Source organism: Cydia pomonella, chromosome 8 (genome assembly GCF_033807575.1).
Source record: "Cydia pomonella isolate Wapato2018A chromosome 8, ilCydPomo1, whole genome shotgun sequence".
Classification (NCBI taxonomy): domain Eukaryota; kingdom Metazoa; phylum Arthropoda; class Insecta; order Lepidoptera; family Tortricidae; genus Cydia; species Cydia pomonella.
In genome coordinates this window covers 19,675,562-19,690,620 of record NC_084710.1, presented here as the reverse complement: position 1 = coordinate 19,690,620, position 15,059 = coordinate 19,675,562, and the positions used below count along the sequence as shown (strand labels likewise).

At 35.4% G+C, this 15,059-nt stretch overlaps 1 protein-coding gene across 2 annotated transcripts in view; it reads right to left on the bottom strand.

Annotated features, from left to right (window-relative positions):
• Positions 1–15,059, bottom strand: part of LOC133520794 (uncharacterized) — a 49,237-nt gene that overhangs the window by 19,770 nt on the left and 14,408 nt on the right. For both annotated transcript variants that reach the window (XM_061855457.1, XM_061855458.1), the window contains exons 2-3: positions 2,443–2,594; positions 831–1,011 (exon numbers count right to left, since the gene is read on the bottom strand). In XM_061855457.1, the coding sequence (XP_061711441.1) occupies positions 831–1,011; positions 2,443–2,594 (333 nt within the window). The remainder of the gene's footprint in view (positions 1–830; positions 1,012–2,442; positions 2,595–15,059) is intronic.

The window sequence follows — 15,059 nt, the reverse complement described above, 5'->3', positions numbered from 1 at the left end:
TTAAAAAAAGAACAGAATTTTAAATGAAATCAAATCAAATATTTATCAAGTCATTGCTGTGAAAAAAATGGCATGTCATAACTTTCCTGTAAAGAAATCGTGGGAAATAATCGTGCTTCTGCGATAATTTCCTATAAGTACTGTAGCTTGCTTGATAACATAATACAAACGCAAACTGGTGTAGTTATTTGCGATAAGTGTTTTATCTATTTCAATCAAGAATTTATATAAATCAGGCTCATAATCAAAGCTCGGTTTAAAATCAGTATACCGAAAACTTTAACGTTTTAAGAACCTTTCATCACACTTGCTCGAAAAAGTTCTTATTTCATGCAGGTGTACTAAAGCACACAGGCCTATATTGTTCCCTCGGGAGTTATAGATTGTGAAAAAAAAGCTATAACTCCCTTGGGATCTAACCATGTAGGTTGTCTTTTAAAATACTGACGTTTCTAATTTAATGATTTTGTTTATGTTTAAAAGATTTAATTTCATTAATTTTATAGCCGTTTAAAATATTTTTATACAATTTTCAATCGTGGCTGAATGACAGATAGGCCAAACCTGTCAAACAATGACAATATGGCGGACGAATGTTTAAAATGTCACCGTATTTAAGAATTATTTCAATTAAAATTTAGTTTTATTCGTCGCGAGTGTGGTGAAAAACATTGTGTGTAAATCCGGAGGTAAGAATATTGCAAACTCGGGTCTTTAATTCCCTCTTGTCCAATATTTCACTAACCTCCCTCTGACCGAAATTTATACCTGGTAACCGAGCTTTGATCAAAAAACTGATCTTAGTGAAAAAAATAAGTATTTACTATTACCGGTTCATAAGAATATCCAGGATGTTCGTCGTGTTGGCCTGACTTGCTAGAAGCAGAGGCGATGAAAGTCAATGCCCCTGATGATGCTTGACCGAGGAGTCCGATCTTGCTGCCTAGGGATGACGCTGATGATGCTTTCGATACGACGGAACTAAGCGCTTGTGCTGATGACCTCTTTGTCCTAGAAAACGAGATCTATTTAAAAATAAATAAAATAAAATAAATAAATATTATAGAACATTATTACACAAATTGACTAAGTCCCACAGTAAGCTCAATAAGGCTTGTGTTGAAGGTACTTAGACAACGATATATATAATATATAAATACATAGAAAACACCCATGACTCAGGAACAAATATCCATGCTCATCACACGAATAAATGCCCTTACCAGGATTTGAACCCGGGACCATTAGCTTCGTAGGCAGGGTCACTACCCACTAGGCCAAACCGGTCGTAGGTATTTAGGGATACGTAGACCCAAAATAAATGTGACCGAAACCAGCAAAGCGTCCCACTTTGTCGCTTGCCATAAGGATGCCTTGACAGGTAATTCGTATCAAGATACAAGCAAATCTCGCCCTTATGGCAAGCGACAAAGTGGGACGTTTTGCCGGTTTCGGTCACAAATGGCCATGACCATAAAAACAGTGTGGTTTAGAGGAATTTCCTTTGACGAATGTGGAATGTCCTCATTATTCTTTTATTGAGATGCAAGTGTCAATAAGTTGTAAACTATACTGTTAGGTACTCTAAGTAGTAGTTTATTATCAGACTTGCTGTATGCTTGTTTACAAACGTTCAAAAATGCTAGCTATTATATACGGTGTTTTTAGTCACCTGCAATAATTTAGGGGGTGAATATATAGGTCATACTGAGCAACTTTTACAATGAGACCAACCCTGAACTAGGAAAAAAAATTTACTCTCTCATACAAAATCTCACACAGCCAATCAGCCAATATTTATAAAACAACCAATTTTTTTCGCAATTTCACAAAAACACCCCGTATGTGTCTGGTGGTCAAAAATCGTGGGTTGCAACGTTTAAGTAATTCACGAAAACAAAAACAAGAAAATGAATTGCTCAGGTTAAACCATTTTCATCATTATGGTTTGTTGGTTTTTCCTATGGTTTATGAATGATCTTGTCAAATACGTGACTACAAATATAAGCCATTTGTAATCTACCTGATGGTAAGCTTTCTCAGCTTTCGTAACTCTACATTGTAGAGAAAAGATATGCTTTGAAGATATCTTGCGGATCAAATAACGCTTCATAAGTATTCTGTAACAGCTTAACAAAAAGTGATGTCTTTAATATGGAACAACTAAGGCTTTAAAAGATATGATTTTGAGCGTGAATTTTAGAAAATCTATATTTGGAAAAGTTATCTGTGATGTCAGATACTTTTGGCGCATTATTTCATCCGCTATTATTGATGCTGACTGTACAGGTTTGTGCTTTTTATGCCTGTAATGTTTTCGAAGACTAGCTAGGAGAAAAACTCGAACTAGTTGAAGCCTTAGTATCAGCTAAAATGGTTGACTATTCAAAAAAGACAATATTACTCAACATGAAATCGTTATTTTTATTCATATGTGAATACCTCATAATTTCCTCCGCTGCCAGACCTTCGGCCAGCGCTTCCAGCTGTTTAGGAGACATTCTGCTAATGGCGGCCAGGTCAATGATGTCCAGCCCCAACTGAGGTGGTGACGGCGCTGCCAATGATGTCGTCAGACATACGATCATCCATAACTGAAAAATAACAAAACGCCTTAGAGAGTGACCTGCAGCTTTTTAACTTAAACATGTTAATAAATTTCATACGTTACATTACAATGTAATAGTTAAAATGTAATAGTTCACAAAGATAAGTTGGCAGCGGTTTTGATAGCCCAGGTGGTCCAAGAAGTGTCAAGTAAACGTCATAATTTCATAATTCGTCATAATTAAAAAAAAAACATAGATGTTTGACGTTTAAAATGACGTGAATAAATAACCCGTGCACCGTCTGGGCTATCAAAATCGCTGCTAACTTATCTTGGTTTGAATCTATACATGTTTTTAAAGGGTCGGCAACGCGCATGTTACACCTCTGGAGTTGCAGGCGTCCATAGGTTACGGTGACTGCTTGCCATCAGGCGGGCCGTATGCTTGTTTGCCAACACTTAACAAATACACTTAAATCTTCCTCAAAAATCACTATATTGATAGGTGTAAACCGCATGCAAATCAGTTCAGTAGTCTTTCAGTTTATCGCAAACAAACAGACAGCCGCGGCTGGGGGTTTTATAAGATAATAAATTAAACTTATTGTCTTTAACAATATACATAAAGGATATTATATACTACTACTTACTATAACTACCTTAACTCTAAAATAGGCCCTTGAGGCATTGCACAATACTCGTTGTATCGCAATACTGATATGTTATGCGAGGAAGCCGCCAGCTCTTCGGTTATCAGTTGTCTTTCTCTTAGATTTTTTAATCATGAGTTTACATAGACCATGACCTAGTGACTACGTGTACATATTGTTGATTGTACAAAAAAAGTAAAGTAACGGTAAATTTTTGAGATTTGCATATTTTCATTTTCAATTTTTTTTATCAAGTAACATGACTCATAGTAATTTGTTAGTATATAATATCATATCTTATCTCTGCAGGAGTACAGTCTCGGACGTTAATTGTTGAGCCGTTTAGGGTTATTTTTTACATTTGAAATGTCAGAGAGCGTTATTATTGCCGTTAGCTTGAACCGTCGAGGAGTCAACGTCTATGATCGTGCGCATGTTACCTTTGCATTTTTGTAGAGAATTATTTCTCCTGCCGGGCTAGCACATGATAGACTATCCGTCCCTCTTATGTTAACATAGTAGAAAAAGACACGAGTTTTGACCACCAACACAGATCGTGTCATTCACGAAGACGCGTGCCTTGATTCGTAATATCATGTTGTTAAAGGTTAGATTTGACAAATCTGCGCGTCATCATGGATGACATGAACTATATTTACGAAAGGTTAAAGCCACACAAAGTTGCATTGTCGATGTTTATAATGTTACGAATTACTTAAACATGTTTTTCTCGTTTATCCAGTGCATGAGTTTTTTATGAACCCAGTCTTGCATTACTTTACGCACGGATTACGCAAGACTCATATAGAGGAATAATAATTTACCACGAAAAGAGTTTTTTTTTTGCAATTTCTCGCATTGACTGTAAATTCAGCTCATTAGTGAGTCCTAGACTTGAAAGAAGAATGGGCACATTAGTATGACGGCCCGATTCGAAGAATGAGATACGATAACGATAAGTTCTGGTTTAGCTAAGTTCTTATTTTGATATCGTTTGTATGTCGTGTAATTGACAGAAGCAGCTCGATTCGGGCAACCAATGTCACTTTGACATTAGAAATATGGTAGATAGATCCTATTGGGATCACAGCGGAATTGAAATAAACGACAATTTTGACATGTCGTTTAGTTATCGATCTCTCAAAGATTTTTCCAAAATCTTAAACGTGTCTTAATCATTCTTCGAATCGGGCCGTGAGAAGTATCCGATTTATGTAGGTATAATACTGTTGAGACATACTTATGTTGTTTTAAATTTCTTAATTAAAGCATTAGTTTTAAATAATGGTACCATCCTTAGACAACTTGCAGGGACCGAACCAAAAAAAAAAAGTTGCGGACATAAGCAGTTGTTTTACATGTTTGTAAAGACATTAGGATGCTACCTACATATATACGTACAAAAATACTATGAACACAATATTTAAAACATATTATAACGGGCCCCATTAAAACAACCTGAGGGCCTACCGCGAACCACGTTCGACGTGTTGCCTCTCTGTCGCACTTATAAATTCGTACGTAAGTGTGACAGAGAGGGAACACGTCGAACGTGGTTCGTGGTAGGCCCTCTGGTGTCGGTCACGTCTGAAAATATTGATACGAAAAAAGTGCCGAAAATATGTATACACGACTTTATTGCCCATATATTAAGGTAGTGTACACATATTTTTGACACATTTTTCGTATATGTATTCTGTATTCTTTGTGAGCCGACATAACGTTATTTTCCATGGTTGATTGTACTGTCGGGCAATAAAAATAAATGAAGTGTATTATGTAATAGGTAAGTATTGTTTTGAGTATAAACTAGATGTTGTCATGCATGACTGAGAAAATCGTGTCGTTTTTCAATGCAATTACTTAGATTCATAAATTATATTTTTTGTTTTATAATGAAACTTATAGCCATTAACATTTATTATATAACATTAATTATAGCTGTAGTTACTGTCTTCATAGGTACTAACTTAAATCAATTTTCTTGCTTGTCATGAGATAATAGCAGCATTTTATTCATTCATATCTCCACTGAATTAAGATCAAGAGTTAATCACATTCGTTTCACGCTATAACCTTTACAAATTACCTGTAACCTTCTCTTTCACACTAAAGCTCAGTGACAGTGACAGCAGCTACATTTCATATTGTCACCAAAAGTGACTTAACGTTACAAAGATCATGTCATCGGTCGCGCGCGCCTTGGCAGTGAAAAGCGAAAGTCGTGACGTCATCGCCTTCCGCGCGGCAAACCGCGGTATCAAAACGGGCAGGTCAGGGCATTTTGAATCTTAATTCCAATGAATAAGGTACCCATGAAGTGTATGTTTAAGATACGAGGTTTGTGTATTAAGTATTTTATGTCTGCGGTATGCCACAGGTTTTCCTTACAATTATGTCTCGTGACGGATGTAAAATTATTACTTATTGAAGATAATATTTCATTCCGTGTTATTTACGTCTGAAATCGTGCCGATGATATAAGTATTATGCCATTGCTATTGTACCTACTAAAATAAAATGTGTAAGTCATTGTTAACCTCATACAATCACCTGCATTAATATATTATATTGCATAATTAAGCGTGCAAAAAATATTTGACTTGATATTTTTCACCATATCAGCCCGCGTACACTGAAAGAAATGTTTGCATAACTGTAACAAAATTTTGGTTACTGTTTACACAAAAATTGGGACTTGCGAACTATGTGTTATATGTTACAAAACCGTGTTTGGCTATCAAGTACTGGGTATACACTACAAAATAACTTTGTAAATTTATGCAAAGTTTATTTTCTTATAACCGTAGTTTAGTTATTTAGTAAAGTTCCAACCAGTTCGGCTATCTATTTTTTTCAGTGTAGCCAACGTGCCGTCATATAACGCGCGCGGCTACAGCCCAATATCAACCTTTATGCGTGCCGACAAGGTTCACGATTACGAGCCGCGTACGATAGGTTCAAAAGGTTAACGCTCCATAGCGAACGAAACGCCACTGACACTGTCGCACTAACATGTAAGAGTGATAGAGAGAGATGACTATGCTAAACTACGGAGTATTAACAATACGCATGTTGGCTACGCGGGCAGTTCGTAAAGGCTCTCTATTGTTCAAAAACTGATGAGTAAATTGCATTTTATCAACAAGGGTGGCAAAGTTGTTTGATTCAAATGTTGAGCTGTTTTCTCATGTTGGTTAGTAGGATTGACTTTTACTTTATCGTTCATTGAAAATTCATTTGTAATGTTTTACAGTTACTATCTTCCTCGCGTTGGTGTGGTAAAAACATTTGTGTCCATTCGGTAGCAAAGTTTGTTTACCTCGTACCTTAAATCCTCAGCACTCACGATTCCACTTTTCGAACCACTCGCTACGCTCGCGTATCAGTTTCTGATTATTTCCCTTGCTTGGGTATCAACAAGTATTAGCACGAGGAGTTAAATAATAACTTTGGTGTCCAGTTCTCCTCGGGAAGTCACCTAGTGACCTGAGATGTGTAAAATAACGCCCCAAAGGAATAGGTTTCCTTTGGATCGTTTTTTCTGCAGGTGAGTGTTTCAAGACATTTAATTGTATTCGCTATGCAGGGTAAACATTTTTATTTACTAAGTGTTAAATACATATATACAATCAGCAAATCTATGAGCTTAGCACTCCTGCCAGCTTAGCACTGGGTGCCGTCCAGGCATCTCAGGTATCAACACCCCTACAAAGTTTTTTGTATCCAATGGTGCTAATGCTAAGCTAACAGTTTTACTGACTGTACATACTTGAAAGGATACCGGACAGCAGAAAAAATAATGACATGGTGGACGCCGCAACAAAAAAGACCGAAAGGAAGGCGGCAGGCCTAAGAAGCGTTGGATAGATTGTTTAGAAGAAGATCTCAGGAAGATGGGAAAGTTTACCAACTGGAAAAAGGTCGCAAAGCACCGCGACAACTGGAGGAAGATTGTGGAGGAGGCCAAGACTCACAAAGGGTTGTAGCGTTAACAGAATTGAAAATGAACATACCTACTTTCATGTATATTTGTATTTGCTAGAAGGTTTTGTGCATCATTAATTTAGATTAAATGTGTTACGTTAATGATGTAACTGAACCACAACGTGAGTTCATTGTAAATTGCATGACAATACCTAATAATCAGAAATATTAAATATGATTACCAAACTTGGACAGTGACCATATTATTACACAATGATTGTCGTTATTAATTGTAATTACTAATTAATTGAAAGTAGACATTTTCTTACTTATTATTATTAGTAAAATATATTAGTAGGTACCTAAAGTAAAAATCAATTATATAATGAAACACCAGCACAGGTCTAGATACTTTTTGGCTAGGTTTTGACCCCTCCCTCCCCCCATGGTGATATTTTCAGAACAATCTAATATGACGTGTAATTGTTATACCTATAAATACCGCTAAATGTTTGTTTATTTTACACATTTAGACTAAGACCAATTTGAGAAAAATAGACTTCCCTCCCATGGTGATCATTGGTGATTTTTTGCAGACCTCCCCCCCTTACTTAGTATGTCGTGATTAATGGACAGGCGTATGACGCTTACATTCTGGATCTATGGTCTAAAGTACATAGGAGGATAAATACTTCAGGTACTTCTGCCGGGTGACCTCTAGGTCCAGGGTGTTAACTGCGTAATCTGCAGATGTCGGTTCTTTTCGGCCTCGGCCACTGGGCCTCGGGCATGGCTATTTTTTCTTTAGTATGAAGCATCTATTTCAATTTATAATTTATACATGGTAGTGCGTAGTGGTAGAGTTATTCCTTAGTTCCCAAGTTGAACCTAAGTATTTATTGCTATGTCGGAAATATATTACTACTCTTTGTGGTACATTTTAATGTATATTAGTACTTCCATATTGCAGTGGTATTACCGTAGTAAATGTCTTTTAAATACAGTCATATTCTCCGTTAGTCGTGCTTTTCCGCACGCCTGGCGATATTTAACTTTCTGATAAAAGTTACGAAGAAAGTTTATTTTAGGTAACGAAAGAAAAATATATTTTGACAACAGAACTTGCGCTCAGAATTTTACACTTAATAGTCATAAACGTTAAAAGGCCTGATTCGAACTTTAAGATCCGTCAAAAAATAAGGTTCGATATGGATCGGATATATCAGTGTCAAAAGTGACGTTTTTTTTTTGAAGAAACGTCACTCTTGGCACTGACATATCTGATACACATCGTATCTTTAGCAAATTTTTGACGTTTCTTAAAGTTCGAATCGGGCTGAATGTGACTCATAGTATCACATTAAATAAAGACTATAGTCGGCCACTGCTTGCTGCATTTTCCTCCATTTAGACTCAAAAATGACTTAGGTACTTGCCTACATACTTTTTTACGCATATTTTATTACAAATACAAATGCGTAAACGAAAAACCGCATGTCATCCTAACTGATAACAAAATCGATTCATTCGCAACGGGGTTCTAAATTATTCAATTGCACGCGCGAACGCGCGCGAAACGGAACGCGCACCGAATAGAATGCAGCCATGTTTATGATGCTTAAGCGTGGAACGAAACGGCATTTATTTAGATTCGTTTGTTACCGTTAGATGTTGACGAATTTTGTTTTTGTGTAATTGATAGACAGTCGTTGTTAACTTTAATTAAAAGACCTATCGATTACCTAAATAAAGTTGTTTTGCAAAACAAGACACTGTTAATTACTAAAAGTTTATTTTATTTTGTTAATGTTTTGATTAATGTTCATTTAATAAGAAAATTATAATGTGAAGTAAAAAACTTAACAAATTATTTCAAAATAGAATCAGGAAATCACTGCATGAACTTCCTTATTTTAATTTTGGTTTGGAAGCTTAATAGCAGGTTATCGATTTGATCTGGGTTTGTTATGAATATGATTCTGGTTGAAGTACCTAATGTCACTGTTGACAGCTTATCATCAAATCAATAACAAAAAAAAAACAGCCTATAGGTATACGTCCCACTGCTGGGCATAGGGCTCCTCTCATACATCATATACACTTTTAATTTCTTCGCAGATGTATGCAGGTTTCGTCACGATGGTTTCCTTCACCGAAAAGCTAGTGGTAAATATCAAATGATATTTCGTACATACGTTCCGAAAAACCCATTACTCGTAGTAGGTACAAAAATCAATAACAAATCCATATTAAATTTATAACCTGCTATTACAATATGAATGGACCTCCCGCCGAGTCTCGGCCGAGCCTCGAGTCGGGTACATTGTTACCCACTCTAAACGGTGGGCAACAAAATACGAGCAACATTTGTTTTAGATGTGGGCAGAAAGGAAAAGTAAGGCTATGAAAAGGACAAACGATCATAGCGCTTTCTCTGCTTCTCCTACTGAAATTTCCCTAAGACAATCCCGTTCAGTCATCCCTATCATGTCAGATTCAGAGGTTATACTATATTCATGCCTGTTAATTAAATTATTATGGAGTCGTAGGCATTTTAAAACCTACGTACCTATTTACCCTCTTTACAATTCTTCATTAGTATATGTATGTTTAACCCTTTCTAACAAGTGCATAAGTCAAAATGACAGATAAAGACAAACGATCAATAGCTAATTGAGGCATGTAGCGCGTTTGTGACACCATTAGTATGCTACGCTTATTTAAGTTTTTGACAGATGATACATGATGAAGTCCATATATCTGAAGAAAAAAAAACATGTATTGTGTTTGAATGTAAAATTCTAGGTTGTCACAAAAAAGCATACAGTCACCAATCATCGGGGCCATACACGAATAAAATTGTAAAAGCGACAATTAGCTGGTTTCCTTTTGAAATATTTTTTTGAAATAGTAATCGATGCTTACGCATCGCTTGAGAGCGTCAATAAAGTTTTAATTGGTAAATACTGGAAATTATACAGTTACATGCTATATTACTTATACGGATTGACTTTTTTTGTTTCTATTCTAAGGGCCTGTTTCACAATGTCCAAGTAAAGTCCTAAATAAGCTACTTGCCACTTCTCTGACGAATAAAGTTATCGTTGGCGTTTCACAATCTTCAAATAAGCTTTACTGGTAGATGAAGTGCTTAGTTTCTCAGGAACTCTCACCTGGAAGTTAATTTATCTGTTAATTAGCTATCAAATACTTAGACATTGTGAAACAGGCCCTAAATCATGGGCTCTTTCCATTGTGATAGTAGGAAAAACTCCTAAGATTTTTATTTCGTTCCGATACCATTTTTAAACGACTTCAAGATTTCAAAAGGAGGAGGTTATCAATTCGGTGTGTATGTTTTTTTTTTAATGTTTGTTACTTCATAACTCCGTCATTTCTGAACAGATTTTGAAAATTATTTTATTGCTTGAATAGTGCTGATGATGGGATCCATGAGGAATCGAGGGAACTCTTCAAATGTGAAGAGCATACATATAGTGATCTTAGTATTTTCATCGTCAAATCAAGCATTTACATTTGTAGAAGTGACATTTGATGAAGCGGAACTGCTGATGATGAACAGAATGGAACTCTTCAACGCCGCATAGTTCACGTTTGGCAATTTGTTCTCTTCGCATGTTTTTGAAGCAGTTACCAGTTAGGTTTTCAAGGTACATTTTTGTCAAGCTTGAGTTTTGATGATGGATTCCATGAGGAATTGAGGGTACTTCTCAACTCTTTTAAGCAAACTTATAGCCATTTTTATTATTATTTCATGCATGGTTTGAAATAATTTATTTTCAATATAGTCGAATACCCTATTGCGGGCATTTTACCAGTCTTTTTGATTTCATTGTATGAAATCCAAAATCAACAATAATCTTTCTTTCACCGGTCTCCCTCATTGAAGTCGGTTTTTATTCTCAAAAATTATTCAGACTTTGTATAACGGCAACGGAATTTACGGAATGGAAGCGACGTAAATTGTATTATGGGAATTTGGGTCAATTTTTTCTCCTGTTACGATCTTTAAGAGCTCGATATTTTTAGTAGAAATAATATCCCGAAAAAAGTAATATTACAATATTTAGCGCAGTCATCGCTCTAAAGAAAATTGTAATAGTAAATTACTATAGAAGTCTGGGACTACTAGGAATTGCCGGCAATGTAAAGTTATACTTAGTAATCCTATTTCTTGTTAAAGTATGCACTATAATGCTTTTATCAAAGAAAATCGCGAAAAACTAATAACCTAAAAGTTAAATGTACCTACGGGCTACTACTACGCAGAACGTTTTATAATTATAACGATAAGCATAATTAATAAACTTTTACATATAATATCCAGTTTTCCGCATAGATTATAGGATATGGAATGTGGCTTTCTGCTGAAATGGGAATATTCAAGGAAATTTGTCAACACTTACGTCAGTTGCTTATCAATTAATTAAAACTACACTTACACGTGTAAATTGATTTTATAACCTTTTGACTTATTTGTTTGTGATTACTGAAACACCTTCCTAATTAAAATTGACTAAGTTTACATCATATTAGAAAATAAATGACTTCCCTTTCTTCATAATCATCATAATCATAAAATATCTTGGGATATCTAGACAAATGTACATGTAGACTCCAAGGTTACATACATACCTATCGGTGGTTAAAGATCGAGTGATCTACCTAGCGTATTTGTAACCTAGGCACGACTACCGACAGAAAAATGTGTGTTCATGAACGTGAAGCGACGAAAATGCAGACAAAGGTGGAGTAGTTTTAAGTGATTTGTACTAGTGATAGAATTGCTTACAATAAAATAATTTTGTTCATACACAGTCTGTAACTACAGTAGTTTTAACAACTATTTTACAATTCAAATATTTTTCCCTAAAAAAAGAAATGGGAATAAAAAGTTTATTTTATAATAACTATTTGATTTCGATTATTACACTAGTACGTGTGTATTCTTTCATTTCAAAAATAGATGGTAACTAAAATCAAAGCTGTAATTAGAAAATACTAATTTAATAGGGGCAGCGGAAAGCTTGCTCATGCGTATACTACGTTAACAATGCTGTTCGTCTATTCGCTCACTCTCCCGACAAAAGACCAGTGCCTTACCCCCATCTGACGCAAAATTATAACCAGTTGAAAACAAAGCTGACATTACTAAAGATAAAGATAAAGTTTTAAAGATAATTAAAGATAAAGTTTTCTTTCGTTTTAAAAAGTATCATCCCCCAATAGCAATCAACAATGCATCTTCCAAATACTTCCGAATAGTTTTTTAACACGCGCCAGTCGTAACCTAAATGAGCTATCTAAAGAATTGGATATGGATATATTCAACTGTAGCATTCCTAGCGTGAGACGTAATTTTGTGCAGAAATACTTTGAGTCTTTTGAGTGAGCGTGTTGTCGCCTTCTTGAATACCTACAACTTACTTATTTATTATGTATATACTTTTACCATAGACCTTATTATGTTACTAAGTTAATTAGTATTTAGATACTGTCATTATCCTTATTAAGTATCATTTGTATTCGCTTTGTTCACATACGTCGTTGCAATAGTGCGTAACCTTAGTTTAGTATTATGTCACTACCTGTTAGTTCCTATAATTGGCTTTATGTATCTACTATATTTTTCTATGTTAATGTCACAGCTGTTGAATCTCCAAATAAATAAAAATAAAATAAAATACTTAAACTAAAAAATAAATGAAGATAAAGATATTTTATTATTCAAGTAGGCATATTACAATGCGCTTATGAACGTCAAATAAAACTACACCGGCTTTAACCCTACACCTCCTCTAACCCTACACCTCTGACCCGAGAAGATGTAAATCCCCCCTCAATTGGAGGAGGGTATCCCAATAAGGACCGGCAAGAAACTTGGCGGGACGCATCTTTTCAAAACATTACATCTTATAATTAACATGCATTAAATAAGAAAAAAAAATACAATTTAGATTACTATAGACATCATGCAATTACATACAGTAGCTACTTTTCTTAATAAAAATTTCATTAAAAAATACACAAAATATACTACGCTATTAACTTGTGAATACAATATTTGTGGCTATTCCTAAACGACAGGCGCGACTGAAAAAAACTAAGAACGTTTAATAAAAGAACATATTTTTTCTAAAGTTAGAGGGCTTTTGTTTCGCAGAGTGATTAAGCATATATATCTGCAAGTGTAAATGGCCTCTGGTGTCCATTAACGCATAGTAAAGAAAGAAAGCGGCCGTGTCTCCTCACGACCGGTTTTATGCCTTGCTTACTGCATTGGAGTTTATCGTGCTCTGGGTTATTTTACGTAAGCTAGAAGCCCTCTAGTAAAAATGTAGATGATATCGTTATACAGGTTGGGCAAATAAGAAGTATACATTTTGTTTTTAAATTTTAACTATATTAAGTTCAAAGATTATTGAGTATTGTTTTAAAAATATATTAATCAGGGTTGGCAAATACATGCGGAACATAAAGTCTGACATATGTCCAACTCTAACAGCAGGCAAAATGTAAGCCCTTATTATCGCAATTTTCAGCATATTTTCGCACATTTTCAGCGTTATCTTAGTAAATTTGTGTCGGATTGTCGGTTTTAACTGTTTAAATTTCATCAGCTTGTTAGCATAGACACGTAATATTAGATAGCCCTACAGAAATAAGTCAGGAATTGCAAAATTTGGGGAATTTGGGCGCCAATCACTGTCACTTTTTCTCGAAATTAATCGAGCAAACAACGTGTTTTAAACAACACAAATATTTGAGAAAAAATTGCATGCTGCTAGAGGTAGACATTTGGCAGAAGCATGACGTCCAATATGAACAGGATTATCTGTGGATGATGTTTCTATGTAGGTAAATGATATTCTTAATCAGCTTTAATTAAAGAAAAAAAGAAAGAACAAACAACTTTTAATTTGTTCTAAATTTCTTGTAAGCGTAAAATTTATGTGACCGCGGCCGGCAATACGTCCTGTACCCCTAGTGTAAATAAATTCGATTTCGAAACGTGACGTACGCGTTTGCGTTTAGTCTCATTTTGTATTGGATTTAGAAAGAGCGCGCCAAGCGGGACGTTTTGGAAACTCAAAATCCTATACAAAATGAGACTTAACGCAAACGCGTTCGTCACGTTATGATGTCGATCAAATTTACACTAGGGGTACTGTTACATATCCCAGGGAAAATAGATACTCTGAAGTTTCCATCGCGTATGCATTGTGTAAAATACTACAGTTTGTGTCATCCACAATGACGCGCAGAATTGTCAAATCTAACCTTTAATTATATGACAATACGATTCAAGTCACTCTTCTTCGTGAATGACACGATCTATATTTGCGGTCTATAAAACCAGCAGTGGCAGTATGGTTTTTATGCCCGTCACTTGACACTATGCCCGTCATTTTCACACTTACATACTTGTTAGAACGTGACAGGCATATTGACAAATGATGAAGAGCCGACCATCTTAGCCCTACAGGTTTGCCATATAGGTAGTCAGCCCACAATACTGTCATTAGAATTTGTGACGTATGTATGATTACTAGTAATACTTGTAATATTACAAACTACAGGGTCGTGTTTCCATCGGTTGCGCAGACGCAAGTGAACAGAGTTTTCAGACACCAATATACCGTGACCTCGGGATTCGTTACCACTATTCGTAATCTGAGAGTGCTTTTACTGGCTTTGCCTCATTCATGCTTGGTTTGCGATTGAAATAACACACTTTGTCATAATAATATGACACAGTATACTTGCGCCACAAACACCTCTAAAATGAGCCAAGTCTGTCGTCATTCAGTAAGTTAAGTTATACTAAGTATAATACTTAGAACAGTCACTAGCAACTGCTTAGTTATGACGTCATATTAGGAGAGCGGGTAATATGTATTTTACAAGCTTTG